This window comes from Cygnus atratus, chromosome 8 (assembly GCF_013377495.2).
Source record: "Cygnus atratus isolate AKBS03 ecotype Queensland, Australia chromosome 8, CAtr_DNAZoo_HiC_assembly, whole genome shotgun sequence".
NCBI lineage: Eukaryota > Metazoa > Chordata > Aves > Anseriformes > Anatidae > Cygnus > Cygnus atratus.
This window is the reverse complement of record NC_066369.1, coordinates 20,921,019-20,937,035: the sequence shown is the minus strand read 5'-3', so window position 1 is coordinate 20,937,035 and position 16,017 is coordinate 20,921,019. Positions and strand designations below refer to the sequence as shown.

Genomic DNA, 16,017 nt, shown 5'->3' with positions numbered 1-16,017 from the left:
GCTGGCCCCTCAGCTCCTTGCTGACTGATAAGATCGGTATATGTCAAGAGATACACTTAGCTTCATTTTCTACAGCAAAATTCATACAAGTCATGCTGTAATGAAAGCCCTTGTGCAATTTAGCAAAGGAGCTGAGGTGCCAACACATGGAAGGGATTTCAGTGAATTCAGCTGCAGTATATATTGTTTCTCTTGAAAATAATACTTAAGTCTGTCTTTTCTTTCCCTAGGTCAGAAGGCTTTCGTAAAGTTCCCTACCACTATTACGAGCCAGGAAGAGATGAGTGTGAGGAATACTTCCTGCATGAAAATGCTCCATATGGAGGCCATAGGTTTATCACGGAAAAGAAAGTATTTGCTAAATGGGCCAAGAAACACACAATAGTATTTACTCACCCAAACTGGACAGTGTCTTGATACTGGTTTTCTTAACTCTCCCTTAACAGCATAATATTACAAAAATGTCTCAGTTTACAATAATTTTGCTTACATCTGGCAGGCCTTTCTCAGCCTAGGTAACACTAAACTAAAAAGCAGAAGACAAAGAGGGTGATGGTTCAGCTGTTAAGCAAAATTGATCAAACTGTGGAAGGCAGACACATTGCTTGTTATTTCTTAGGGTTTTACTCCACACAATGCACTTTATACTTTAACTGGATTTTACTTCAGTAGTTAAAGGCGGATGAGATTTCCTGTATATAGAGGTGCACACAGGGAACACGGTGGTCCTTGAAAACTTGTTCAGTATCTTAGTTAATTAAAATTTGTATTTGTAACTCATTTGCAGTATTGATAGTATTGCAGCACTAGTTCCATTTGCAGTATGGAGAATTTTCCACAAAGGAAATATGAAGAAATATACAGACCTCCAAGGTCTGTTTGTCTTATCTATGAGTAAGCAAATGTTAAGAAACCACCTAAATACATTGATGCATGTGAGCACTTGCATATATGGTAAAATTAGAGATGAGCTAAACATGGTTCTTGAACTGCACACAACTCTCACTTGAGAAGATATTACTTACTCAAAGCTCCTGATTAATTCCTACCTTCTAAAATGCAGCTTCATTCCACCCTGATCAGGTCGAACCATATTGCATGGTTTTTGAAGGTGTTGTTCCACAGTTTTTTTTCCAGCAACACTGGACTTAGCAAAGACTGTGTGCTGCAGCCCACACCAAACCTTTGTCTGTCATAACTATCCTGCTGTCAGGTTCCACGTGTTAGCGTAAGGTTGGCACATGAACATCTCCAGTTGTGCTTTTGAGTTGCTCCAACATCCAAATACTAGTATTTTGACAGTATTGCCTTTGCAGCCATAACAATAATTCCTCTCTCCACTTCTCCATCTTTAAAAATGGGGACAGTATCTATCTACCTCACAAGGGAATTGTGAGGATTAATTTAAGTCCATAAAGCACATTGCTTATAAAGAATGCTACGGAGCGTTTATTCTTAACACAAAAGCAATGGTACCTGTCATTTATTCTTGTCTGTTGGGTATTTGAAGAAAGTGATGGCATGTCTGGATATGATGGCAGATTACTCTGTGTGTCCTCATTCCTACTGAGGATAATTTGTAATACTGAGTTCCCTCAGCTTGCATTGCTTCAAATGGAGTTGAAAGAACTCACCACCTCACAGTATTACCTACACATCAAGAAGCAGTTCAAGAATTTTAAAATATACTCATCTCCAGTTGAAATATGTATTTCCAAGCTTATTCTCATGGAAAGTTTTCAGCTGCAGCAGACTCATTCTTAATATGACCATAATTCAACTAAACATGTAAGTTTTATTTAAACTGTATTTAAATTAATGCTTTAAGTTTAGAATGTGTCCTAAGAATATTTTAACATCTGGAATGTCAGATTCTACACTGTAATAGCCAATACTGTGAACACTTGAAAGAGTTATGTGTGGAACATGACACACAGGGTTTACTCATGCTACTTTAACATTAAACAAAAGGAAACTTTGTATGCTTTTGTAAATCATAAAAAGGGGAAGTAAAAAAAGATATTTTTACATGTAAGTATTTGTGTACTATTTCCTATTGTATATTTGTACATATAAATCTATATTTTATATGTTCATAGCATATATATATATTCTCATCAGCAGCTGCAACTCTTTTAGGATGGGGACAAAAACTCTTTACCAGTGTTACTCCTCCTGATCATTGGTTTCCTGTTCCTGTTGGTAGGTGATACTAGGGTATAATCTCTCTTGCCCTTTGTATTTTCTACTGTAAATGCAGCGCTCTGATTTTATTTTTAATATAGCTCAGCTTTCACTGCTTACTTTAGTGCTGGTTGTTAGACAAAGGCTGGGGCCATTCCTATGATCATGGATGAATACCTATATTGAAATACAGGCTCTGTTCCACATTCGTGTGACTTGATATCTCACCTTCCTGCTTGGAAAAAAGAGAACAATAACACTCCCTACACTTTCCTACTCCCTATCTTGACTGACTTTCTTTTAAGCTCTCGAGACAGATATTCTCATTTGCAATGTATTCGTATAGTGTCTTGCAGAAGAGGTGCCCAACATATCCGAAGGCTACAGGCAATGCTGTAATATACAAACAATATTTTTAAAGTGGCTGTTTCTTGTTGCTGGAGTTAACAATCAATCGTAGGCTAATACAGCATGGGATGAAATCCAGAGGGGAAAGGGTCATGGATGCATGAAGGGTTGTAGTAGCAAAAGACAGTGAGCTAGATTTATTGCTATATGCATATTCATCTTTTCAGTTCAGATGGATGGCTAGATAGACAGAAAGCTAATAAAGAAATTGTAATGAAGGATTTGAAGAATGCAGGGCACACAGAACAAGGGACAATGTTCCACGTATTTTGTACAGGGAAACATAGGAGAACCTATAGCTCCCCTGTGAGAAGAGGAGGTGAAAAAGAGAATATCAGTTGAATTGATCTTGTGTTTAGAAGGTATTTGGGTTAAGAGAAAGTTACGATGAAAGTGCTGCACACAGAAGTGTAGTTGGGCTTGGACCCATGAGAAGTGTTCTCACAAAGCATAGACTTTATCCCAGCAAGCACAGCATAAGGATTCTGCCTGAGTTGTTTTTGCATGCAAGACCATTTCTAAGCCTGAGAAATTTTTTCAAGATAATTAAGGCTTGCCAAACTACCATGAATGTGTTGTAAAATATGTGCTTCATCCTGCAGCTTTTTGTAGAGTGCTTGCATGCTGTATGAAACAATATCTCATGCTATGGCTAGCTAAGAAATATATATCTCTAAGAACAGCTAAATGTACAGCAAAAATGAGAATGTCACTAAGAGTGCAGTTGTCACAGAGCAAAAGTAAAAGTGTTGCTCTCTGTTTGTAGAGGGGCTTGGATTTGCAGTGAGAGGAGATCCACTTTTAGAAACATTGCAGCAGACTTCATTCACAGTAGAGTAAATGAACATCAGTTCCCTTATTTAAATGAGACTGTCTTTAGCATAAACTAAACATATTTGCATGATTTTTATTATATGAGTAAGGAACTGTGACCGCTGTGTTAAAGATGATTCTACAAAGAAATGACTTTGTAGGAATTTGTTAAAAATCAGCATTGTGGTACTGAAGAAAAAAAATTCAGCGCTTGGCTGTGCAGTAAGAAACCTTGATGATTCACCTTCTGAAAGCAGTTAAGACATCAGCTGAGAACCATTTATTAATTCTTTGAAATAAAGCCTACTACAGTTTACCTGAATGTAATCAGATCCTAATTGCTTATTCATTCAGGCAGCCCTATTTTAATCAACTAGTTATGTGTATAAAACAAGCAGGGAGTTTACCTTGGATATTCAAAATAGATCTTCCCATTGCTGCTAATAGAGGGATACTTACAAATAATTCGACTTTTTTTTCCCCCATCAGTCAGCTAAGTAGTCATCAAATATTTCTTTTGTAATTTAGTTGGTTGTTGAAAGGACGCTTTTAAAAATATACATTTTTGGCTTGCCATAGCCTTAGTTTTATTAAAAGTTTAAATTTTAATATACTTTCTGTTGCAGTACCTTCTGATTTATTTTTTTCCAGAAAAAAAGAGGTCTTAAATAAGAGCAGAATTTTTCTAAATCTTTTTGACTAGCTAATTACCAATTCACAGTTAATTAACTGAATAATGAAAAAAATGATTTTTGTTTTCCAAACAGATACAGCGGACATGATCCCAACCTTCTCATCCCCCCAGATGTCCAGATCACTTCCCTCTTATAGCATGGCCTCTTCACAGAAACAAAACAGTAGTCTATGTATCCAGCCAAATTCCCTTCCCATCTGAGCTGGGAGGCTCCATCTGCAGACTGCTTTTATCAGTTACAGCAGTAAGCAGGAAGGACTGAGGAAAAGTTCTACTGAGGAGCAGATGGTGTTCCAACTTCTAAAAAATGTCCCTAAAATGTTTCAGGAGTGGAGTACCCATTGATCTCTCCTGCGATACTCTGTTTCTTAGAGCGTCTTTAGCTCCTATCTAGATAAGTTGTTCCACTCCCCACTGCCGATTACCAGTGAAGAGAAAATGTCCTTTGCAGGGAAAGGCAGAGGTAAATTCCGTGTTGTCAAAGATGTCTGTATAAGCAACACCAGGGAGGAAGAAGTCAGCCTGGCATGGCTTGAATCATGTGTAGAAGACCCACTTCTACAGACCTAGGAATCTCTCAATTCAAAAGTAATGGAAATCAGTTTGGCAAGTTCAGACCGTGAGTAGAGCAACCATCCCAGTAAAATTTCTGCACTCCAGGGTACTGAGGTAAGCAGTGTTTTGTCTGAGAAGCACCACATGCACATAATGTGTTGCATAGTTGATGATGTTAAAGAGGAGCCCATCCAACACAAGGAGGGCTGATGCAGGCAGTGCTCAGTCACCTGATAACGGGCCAGACAAAAGTAGGGCCCCACACAAAGAAAGCTGACAGCAGAATACAAATGCTCAACCAGAGGACATGTCCAGGTAAGTAAAAATTAAATAAGTAATCACTCATGAATTATAACTGGATAGTGTCCTTAGCAAGTAGAAAATCAGAAGCACTTCACAAATTAATGCTTAAATGTTGCTGACAATATTTTTCTGCATGTATCATAGAGTACATGTTGTTAGTGGTGCTTGAGCAAGTCTGAGGCTTGTTTACCTTAGGGGTAGCCTTAGGAGGGAAACTTGGTGTCAGTGCCAAAGGATCACACAGGAGCTGTCTGGGGGCATTGCTATGTCCCACATACATCAGAGAATCATGTATTTACTAAAAAGGCCTGTTTCTCCTGACTAGGCATAGTTAGCTCTTTTGAGCAGAAAGTGTTTCATTTTCAGCAGATGTGTCTCATTCTGTTCCTTCTTTCCTGGGAGGATGCAGAGGAATGTGACTTAACCATGGGGGAGTGAAGAATGATATGGTGAATAAATAGCCAACTACCAGGCTCATATATATTTCTCTGTCTGTTGTTGTGACATATAGCTAATGACACAGAAAAAAAAAAAAAAAGCTTTTTGTAAGCTTTGTATTGCATAACCCACGAAAGTCTCATGTGTGTGGTCTGCACTGGAGTCTCAGGCAACACCTTCAGAAAGAGGCTGAAGGAGAAAGTGGCAGTCTCTCCCCAGTGAAAGACAAGGCTTCTGTGTAATGTGTGGCATCCCGGGACCCAATCCCCCAGCTTTTGTAGGTTCATGCAGCCTCAGCTTTGGGTCCTTTCCAGCCCCGTTGAATGACATGCATTCTCCAGCTGGCTTACACAGCCCCTGAGCTGCACAAAGTCTGCCCCGTTCCCCCCTTCTGTGGGGCCAGGGGACTGCTGATGCTGCACCAGGGCTGAGGAGCAACAGGCAGGGACACTGTCAAATCAGCAGAGTGACCTCACTTGGGGCACAGTCTCACCTCAAGTGCTGAACAGTTTCTTTGAATGAGGTGGGAAAGAGATCACTGGGGTTTGGTTATTTATTTATTTTTTTTAAGGTTAGATCACAAAGAATCACCATTTTATGGGTGTCTAAAACAGCTGATTTTGCATCTTTTTTTTTGTATTGCTTGCTGCTATTTCTGGGAATTCATGAAGATATGCAGCTGTCAGCATCTGCCACTGCTGTCCTGATTTACTGGCCATAAAGAGATTGTAAACTTGAACTAATGCATGTTCTAACCATGTATTATGCATGATAGCATGTAATATATTTTATTCTAACACTGTAATAAAGTAAGTTCTGTGTAGACGTAGTTTAAGTAGCAGACGTAGTGCTTTTTCTTTCTCTCATATCATGTTTTGTTCAGAGCACTTTGCTGGAGCTCTGTGAGTGCCATTAGCAGCTGGCAGCATATAAATTGTTGAAGCCAGTCAGGAAATATTTACTAAACTTGATATTTTTCATTAGAATATCAGAAATAGTTAAACTTGCTTTTGTGAACCTACTGTAGTGCTCACAGTCACAATTTTGTGTCCCGTTATAAGGAAAACTTCACATCTAAGTGTAAGGGAATGACTTCATTGACACAGCTAGTGTCGAGATGCTGGCAGGGCAGCAAGCACAAGTTTTGATATCTGTGGCATCTCTTTAATGGGAATTGCACATGTAGAAGAGTAGCTAAGATGCCAGCAGCTTTTTCATATTGTTGCTGCTGAAAATAGTATTTCTGAGGATGGCTGGAGCAAAAAATTGGGTGCTCACTGCTCTTTTGGCTGTTAATCTGTCCCCTCCTCACACACAGACTCTCACACACATCTGCAAATATGAAGAGTGCCTACAGGGAAAGCCTTTTTTTCCAGATAGTGGCAAGTCAGAACAAAGAAGACTAATCTCTTATGTGGCAAACATAGGCTGTAGTACTTGTTGATTCATGTTTGTTCTGTATGTTTTTGAAGCCTGTGTCTACATTAGTGAGAAATGAGCTCAGCTGGATCAGCTCTGTAGCCTGAAACTGTTAGTGCTAAGTACTTGATAACCACACCATACACAGCCTCTAGTTTGGTCCCATGGGCTGAATGCCACATCTTTTAGTTTTATCAGAAAGGAATCAAGTCCGTGTCCTGAGGAACGCTCCATAATGCAAAACAAACCTTGTTAAATGGGGCTACTATAATGGTCTGCCCCATAGGAAAGTGAAATTTCTATTAGCCCGTCTTTTGGATAAATAGAAGCCCTTTGGGTTTTATTTATTTATTTATTTTTCCCCAGTCTTCCCATGAGTTCCCTCTTTTCATGGGTATTTTTCTTTCACATATGAGATCTGGTCCCTTCTGTCAGGTTATGGGAGATGAAAGCTCCTGACTCCTCCTAAAATAGCATCCAAATGTGGTATAGGACCATGTAATCCAGTATGGGTGCAACATGGAAAGTTTGATGAAGAGATAATTGTGATTCCACTTGTGGATGTGGTTTTAGCATAAACATGTTGAATGCTTGCTAATGTATCCATTGTTTTTTATATACAGCACCCCATTCAAAATTCCCTTCATCATTTTTCCAGGATATTTTTTGTTGTTGTGGCCTTCCAGTTATATCTGTATATGTGTGCACATGTGCGTGTATATACAGTATAGAATCCTTCTTCTGTTCTTACACAGTTGCTACTATATGCTTCTAACAAAATGATGTAGAAAGTTCATGTTATGCTACTTATTACATGTATTCTTTGGTTGCCTTTTTGTAGTGCTGAACAGTGTATTCATAGTAGACATCATTGTAGACTTTGAAAACTTTCATGCAATTTATTTTAGATGTTTTGCCATGTGCTATATGCTACTTAGTTTTTGCTCTCATTTGGAGAATGTGCTTCTATGTACTTGCTAAATTGTGCCTGGGATATTTTAAAATATGAATAAATGTATACAATTTTCCAATATCTCTTGCTGGATATGTTGATCTTTTGTCTGACATAATTTATGTATAATTTTGTGTTAAGCACTTTTATTCTTATTGATGTATATGCCACTGTAATCATATCTGACAATTCACTGAACTCAAAGAAAACAAGATCTCTGTTCTAGAAAGTATTATAATCTGCAGCATGCAAACATGAAGTATGCCTAAATTATTTCTTCATTGACATTACAGATATTTAAGGCATCTATCCCAAACATATCAGGTAATTTGGGGAAATCCACTCACAGAACCTACACATAGAAGAACAAGAAATGTTTTCATTTCTGTGTGTAAATGCACCTGCACACACACAGAGAAATGGAGATTTGTAGAAAAAGTAGATTGGATCCCATCCATAAAATTACATCCTTCCAGCACTCTCTCAGACTGCAGCACTTTCAGAAGTCACATCATGCAAACCCTTAGTGGATATTCACCACTTACTTGAGAGACTTCTGTGAGACTGAAGGGCTGTGGGAGAGCTCACATCTTGTGAAAAGTTGTGAAGCTCTACTTGCAGCTACCATGTTGACATGAGCACGAATGGGACCTACATAACTTCTCTTCCATCAGCAGACCTCAGTTTCTAAGAAAAGAAACAAACCATAACTCCATTAGCCTGTTTTATTGTCCAGCTAAGACCATCAGTAAAAAGCAACCAGCTTCAATGTATAAATTTTAACTTGGTCTGTATGTGAATTAAACATATATAGATGGACTGGGTCTGTGAAAGGATTGGAGATTGCAGGTATGTCTGTCAGCATTGGCATATGTAATGCAGCAACTGTGACCATCTAATTTTGTCCAGATTCTGGTACTCAGTATCAATCCTAAAACTGAAAAGCATGGCATAAAGATTTGTTTTTTTAGAAACTGTGCTATTTTGTCAGCCACCACAATGAGGGAAAGGAAAAAGAGAATTTCTGTGGTAAGACTAAAACTAAATAAAGGGAAGAAATGCCATTCACATGTTCAGCTTTGAGGGTCCTTCAAATTTGATATGCTGCCAGGGGGCTTGTTAAGAATTTGTGTGTTATTTTTCAGACATACTCTCTGAATATATCATAATATTCCCTTCAGAACCATTTCAGTGTGAGCTGTGAATACATACTAATAGCATGATGTAATATGGATTCATTTAATCCTTTTTCCAAGTTGGTTTTGTATATTGTTTGTGAAGTACATTCATACCTAATAGTAGCAGCATGGGGTGAGAATGCTAATTTATTCAATTATTTGTCATAGAACCAGACACTCAGATAAAAAATAGTGTAATTACAGAATTATCCCCATTAGCTATTTTCAAACCCTTATAGAATTGCCAGCCTATTCCCCTGAAGTTTTTGTTCCTATGGTTTTACATTTGGATCTGATTTTATTGATTTGTGCCAGCTCTCCCAGTAATCCATGTCAACTAGTCCAGTGATCTTTTCTTTTTATTGCTGAGCAATCCCTTAATGACAGTCTTCTACAAACCTTTGTTTTTTCTTCTGAATTGTTGATAAAAATGTTAACTAGAGTATGTCCAGGCAGCTATCCCAACAGAATACGCATTCTGTGATCACTCCCCATTTAAATTCAAGTTTTGAAATGTCAGTTAACCAGTTTTTGATTCACTTATTGTGTGACATGTCAATTTCGTATTATCATGGTTTCTTAACTCAAATGTCACAAATACCATATCAAATGTCATATAGAATCAAAGTATGTCAAGTGTTGTGTTTTACTTGTAGTCACAACTGGAAAAAAAAAAAAAGCCAACAAATGTTTGACAGTATCTATTTTCCATATTGCACTTGGAGTGGCATTTACCATATTTCTCTTCTTTAATTAGTTAGTAATTCAGTCCCCTGTCAGCCATTCCATTGCTTTGCTCCAGATCAATTTCAGACTGACAGGACTAATTATTTGGGTCATTAAGTTTATCCTTCTTAAATGTTAACACAACGTAAGTTTTCTCACATCTTTCTGGAACTTTCCAAATTGTTCCAAAACTTTGGAGGAAAAAACAAAAAACAAACAAACAAACAAACAAAAAAAACTCAACAGTAATGGCAGTACAGATTCCTCAGTGAGCTCCTTTAAAACTCTTGGATACAAGTCATCTGAAGTCTCCTGTGCACATATATCTTTCTTTAGTAGCTTCCATTCAATGTCTTTCCATGTGTGTTTTTTTTTGTAACATGGTAATTCATCATCATCCTCATAGAGCATTACTAATTGTCTGTCTTTTCCTAAAATACCAAACACAAATACTTATTGAACACTTCTTTCTTGACTTCATTATTCTTAACAAATCTTTCAAGTTAATCTGATAAAGGACTGTTACCGTTGTACGGCTTCTGAGGGAATTAAAAAATTATCCTTAATTCTCTAGCCATACATTTCTGCTTACAACTTGGCTACCCTTATCGGAGGAATTATTTATGTAATTCCCTACTTCTACTCTGTGTTCAGTGTTATCAACTTTCTTTCTTCCTTCCATTGATTTACAGTTATATAGAAGTTTTCATTAACCTTTTGAGATAGATTTTTTTAACACACATGGCTTTCTTTCCTAATATTGCAGATACTTAATAAAATATTTGTATTTTCCAATTATTGATCAGTTCTCTCTCCCAGCTGGTTCTCCTTTACAATCGCTTTCAATTTGGTAAAATGACTGCACCATCCATAGTACTGTTTGGGTTTCATTCTCTTTTAGCCTTTTTGAAAAGAACAAACATGCTATCATCATAGTCACTAATATTTAGTTCTTTTATCAAGTTCTTTGGTCTCTTTTCATTATCTGTGAGATAAGATCTCACATAAAATCCCCCTTTTTTGGAGAGTTTCACTTTTTCGTTTAAGAAATGTTCATATATAATGTTCAAAAATTCTACAGACTAGTACCAGCATCATGAAACTTTAAGCATATGTCTGGCAGATTGAAATCTTAAATGATAGTGCAGCTTTTTTGCTCCTACACATTAGAGAAGGTGCTGAGGCACCCAGTCATCCTGCTCTCTTCTATGATTTGGTGATTTGCAGACAGCAGCTACTATTCCATCTTGGTTTTTATGCATTAAGAATACTGATCCAATGCATGCCAAATCATTTGCTTCTGAGCTGTCAGTGTCCTGAAATCAGACTATGTCATTTTTTACTGTATATTTCAGCACTTCTTTCTCTTTTCCCTACTTGATCTTTCCAAAATAGGTTATAACCATTGATTTTTAACTTCTAGTTATGCAGCTGTTCCCATCTGCTTTCAATACTACCAGCTACACTGAATTAATAAATAGGTAATTCTGATTCCTTTCCCTTTTTATCCAGACTCTTTAGTATTGATTTATAGAAAATCTACTAACTTTACATCCTTGATTAATTTTGTTTTTATCATCTTGGTTTCATGCTGCATAAGGACTCTGTTTGTTTTGCTTTGCTTCAATTCCCCTGTTAGCACTCATTTTCAGCCTCTTCCCTAGCAGACTGTTTGCCTTTTCACTGAACAGGAGACCACCCAACCTGTGCCATCCTTTCTCCTGCATCAAAAAACAGATGCTCCATGTTCAGATTTTTTTTTCTTGTATCCTGTCTTCTTTTATTTGCCAGCCAAGGATAATATCCTAGAGGATTGTGCAGGCATTATTCTCCTTCAGCAACATTCAGGGTTCCCTGAATTTGTATAAGATCTGTGAGATCCCCTATGAAGCAGAGTCACTAGTGCTTAATGCATAATTACTGATGATCCTGACTCTCTGACACTGTTTATCTGCCCAATCTTAAAGACATACCTCGAATCCAGGCTGCAAGAACACTCTACTGCTCTCTATTTTTCCTTTGCAAAGCAGTCTTTTCAGTCATCTTTGTATCTCCACCCTTTCCCCCAGATCAGTTCAGCTATATATGATCACTAGCTGCCCCCTTATTAAATGCAGCTTCCACCTCTGGAAGATTTTGAATTTTGGGGTGGGGAATGGAAGATGGGGTAAAACCATCCTGTTTCAAAATGAAAATGTAGGCTGTTTTAACACATCTGCCTGGGTGCTTCTTTTTATTGTTGCAAAGAGAAGCCAGAGTTCTGTGGAGAGCCCAATCCTGGGGCTAGCAGCTTCCATCTCTCCTCTGGATTGGCAGAATTTGGGAACTACAGACTCTAGGCTCTCAGCCAGTGTATAAAGTGAGCAGAGGAACTGTCAAAAATGAAACAGATTAAGAACTGGCTTGTTTTGTCAGAAGATTGATCAAATTCTGCACCTTTCTATGGGAGATTTAAATGACAACCAACTAGCATTCTTCACTGAGAAAAAAAAAAAAAAAAACAAAACACACAAAACAAAACAAAAAAATTCTACCAGAGAAATCCTGATTAACTCTTCTCCTGTCCAGCGGAGAGCTATCTAAATTAATTGTCTTTGACAAGTGAGGTCTGTCCTCATCTTGGCACAGCAGATAAGGTACTGGTTACAACACATCTGGGTAGCCATGCAGAGCTTTTTAATTACAACAAAAGCTCTTATCACAAATGTCTTGTAAACTCAGAATCAACAGTATTTGGATTGCAGATGCTTGACTGTGGGGTTCGATGACTTACCTGCTTAAACATTATCATGCGTTCTGTGACCAACTTTGCCTTCAACCCATTCTTACAGTGTCTATAGTTCATCAAGACCTCCTACTCAGGCTTTAAAATAAGGCTAATCAAATCCATTTGGTCCCACATTGCTGCTTTTTTTTTTTTTTTTTTTTTTGGTCAGAACTTCAAAAAAGATGCTCAGATTTGATGCACTGCAAGTTGCATTGCTTCATCATTTTAGTGACCTGAATGAAGAAAGGCACTAAGGCACTTGATGTATGGTGAGCAAAAAGTCTGACTGCCTCCTTGTCCTATGTATTCGTACTGCAGAACTAGGGAAAGAGCTATGGAAATGTGTTCCCTGAAGCTACTGTAGTAGCAGTGAAAATCCCCTAATAACTAACTTGCAGGCTACATCTGCATGGCACATAACAAGCCCATGCCATGCCGAAGAACTCTAGCCAGCTCTGAATGAACAAGTTTTTACACAAATGACACAGCATTTGTTACATCTCTGTGAAGGAAAACATGAAGCAAACTGACAGATCATAGCCTCATACCTCTTCTTAAATATCTAATTTTTATGGTCTGTATTGTGGACAACAGGTTGAGCTACTTGGAACTGTGAATTGCTTTTGGTATTGTGTTGATCAATTTTGTCTTTCTCTTTATTTGACATGATAAAAGTCTCATGAATGGTCATAGATCAAGTCACTGCCATGTGTTTTTGTTTGTTTCGGTTTTTGTTTGTTTTATTTTTCCTGAAATTGTTTTGAAAGGTAGGAGAGACTGCAGGGTTTATACTTGCATAACTAGCTGAAAGCTGTATGCGGTAAGCAACATGAGATCATCAAGCAATTGTGGTAGTAATTACCATGAATATACTATAATGATTTGTTGTTGTTGTTAGTTTTTCATGCTATCTTAGAAAAATCGTTTCTTTGCATTGGTACCTCAAATATTCTTTCAAAAAAGTATGAAGCAAACAGACAAAGATAAGAGTTTTTGAAAGCCCAGTTTCAATTACATGAAAAGAAGAAGCAGGAATTTAAGAAAGGCAGAGAAAAGAGTGAATAAGCTAAAGATATTGAGCCACAACATTGCAGGTCTTTATATGCTGTACTTCTCATTGGCATCAATGGTGGCACCTACTTACATCTTAATACAGGACTTGAGGTTTGTGCTTCCTATTTGTAAATGGCTATAAAGCACAGAGGAAAAAGAAAAAGAAAAAGAAAAAAAAAAGCCAATCTTTTTCTCGTGCCGAAACCTTTGTTTTATCTTTAATGATATTTGAAATGGCAACCAGACTTAGTGATAGTTCAAGTAAGCATCAGAATGCAGTTTTTCAGAAGAAAGAGGGAAAGGGAGTCAAACTGCATCATTTTTCAAGGGCAGCTTTGCAATCCTTGGGAATTTTAAAATGTGGAAAGTAGAGTATTAATTTGAGTGTAGTGGTAGAGAATGGGATAATTTAATAGCACCTTCCGCTCTCAAGTATTTCTTTCCTTGAATAGATTATTAGACAGCAAGGGTTGAGGATACAAGCCTTGAATCATGAAAGCATGTATACATGCTCAAGAGGTACTACAATGAATTATAAGCACTGTTAATAGTTTAGAATCCAAAGGGCTGACGACCTCTGCTTTTAAAAACATGTTTTAAATGTTATCATTCTACAGCAGCGTTTTCTCAACTCTTTATCTTCTAAATGCTTTTGGACACACAGACCATGGGATTAATTATATACTGCAAGCAACAATTCATGAATATTTAACACACTCATTTATACTTAATGAATAAATTTGCATTTTGACAGTGTTATTTAATGTGGTTTAAGGAAATACTGCTCATTACCTTTCAATTTTGTAGATTAGGAGAATGTAATTAGAATGATAAGGTAGGAGAGAGATTGCACGATTTCCATGTGGTTCTTCAGGTTTGTTTCCACGGGTTTCTGACTGACACAATTCTGTTTGTGGTGTTCTGGGGAGGTTTCTGTCTCTATTTCTGAACCTCCAGGCAAGGAGGCGGGCGGTGGCCAGGCATTGCCGTGATGGCCACCATGATAGGTACCATGATGGCCGCCATGTTGTGTGTCATGAGGGGCACCTTGATGGGCGCCACGACAGCCGCCATGTTGTGTGTCATGAGGGGCACCTCAGGCCTGAGGGTCCCACCTGCCCTGCCCTTGGCCAGCCAGCCCCCTTTGGCGTGGGGCGGTGCCTGCCTGGCCAAGAGCTGGGCTTTCATTGGAGAAGAGGTGCGTCACTCTCCAGGAAAGGCAAGGGATTGGCTGTCCATCACCAGCCTCTCACTGAGGAAGCGTTCTGAAGGGGGCGACATTTCCCTCAGCAGTGGGATGCAAGATGGAGGCAAGATACGTACTGCTCCAAAGGTGCTCATAAAGATGTATTTTGCAAGATTTTGTGACTTCTGAAGACCTGGTTCATACCAGAGCTCTCTTTAAAAAAAAAAAAAACAAAAAAAACAAAAAAAAACAATGCAGTTCATCCTTCAGGAAAATCTCAGAGCTGATCTGTGTGCACTTCAGCAGTTTGAAGGCAAGAAACAGGTAAAAAAAAAAGTTATTTTTTCTTCTTGTATTTTTAATTTTTTAGCCATTTCATGATTTGGGGAAAGGGAAGTAGAGGGGTGGAGGAACAATTTGGTTTTCAGCTGTTGCCATTTGAAATCTCAGCCCCATTTCATTTTGTAGGATTTCTTCCTGTTTTTTTTTTTTTTTTCTCTGTTGATTTTAATAGGGCTAAGTACTGAGCCTTTCAATTAGGGTGTCTTTGCTTTGCATTTTAAGCATAATCAGAAGTATTTTTTATTTTTTTTAAAGTCTTGGTGGTCTTGGATCTTTCCATATCTGAATAGCAATGTGCACAGGAAAATATCCCACAGATTTTCTGTATTTAATACCAAGGACTGATTTTGTAAATCAGTCTTTCAAATTGCTTACAATTTGCTTCTTTAACAAAGTATATATATTGTTTCTATTTGTCATTTTGAAGTGCCATATGGTGGCAGATACTAATCCACAATATGTTACCATAGTTCTCTCTGATCACTCTTGAAAACAACATAATTACCCAAATGGAGACTTGACCTTTCATTGAGTTTTAATGGACTGTTTTCTGAGCACATTTCTAATCCAAAAAAAAAAAAAAAAAAGGCGTGAAATGTTATTGTCAAAGTTGGCTGCATATATCTTGTCTGGGAATGGAAAAATCTTCAGGCCTGAATCAGGCTATATACCAACTGTCTGCTCAGCACCCAGAGTGATGACGTCTTGATTCTCACAGGGGGGTCTGGAAATATCTCTGATGGTAAGCAAAACTGAGATTTGAAATGTAAAAGCTGCATCGCTGTCCTTCTCCTCTGGGCAGCCTATCTTTGGCATGTGCCTCGTCCTCCATCTTCCCGCACGGTATAAATAGAGGTGGGTGTACTGGACAAAGCTTGGATCTGTATTTTGGTATTTCTCTCCCTTAAATTTTGTAAGGCTTAAAATCTTAGATACTGTTTTGATGTCATCTAGTGAGCTAAGAGGCTATGACTGGGATCCACTTTTCAAAGCAGTCTG

At 37.9% G+C, this 16,017-nt stretch overlaps 1 protein-coding gene across 5 annotated transcripts in view; it reads left to right on the top strand.

Moving 5' to 3' along the window:
- The window catches only part of ST6GALNAC3 (ST6 N-acetylgalactosaminide alpha-2,6-sialyltransferase 3), a 219,097-nt gene extending 211,250 nt beyond the window's left edge, over positions 1 to 7,847 (top strand). For 3 of the 5 annotated variants that reach the window (XM_050712423.1, XM_035538222.2, XM_035538221.1), the window contains exon 5: positions 231 to 7,847. In XM_050712423.1, the coding sequence (XP_050568380.1) occupies positions 231 to 417 (187 nt within the window). In that variant the 3' untranslated portion in view covers positions 418 to 7,847. The remainder of the gene's footprint in view (positions 1 to 230) is intronic. The other 2 variants (XR_007708623.1, XR_004777323.1) reach the window with 2 other exon arrangements.
- Positions 7,848 to 16,017: the final 8,170 nt, after the last annotated feature.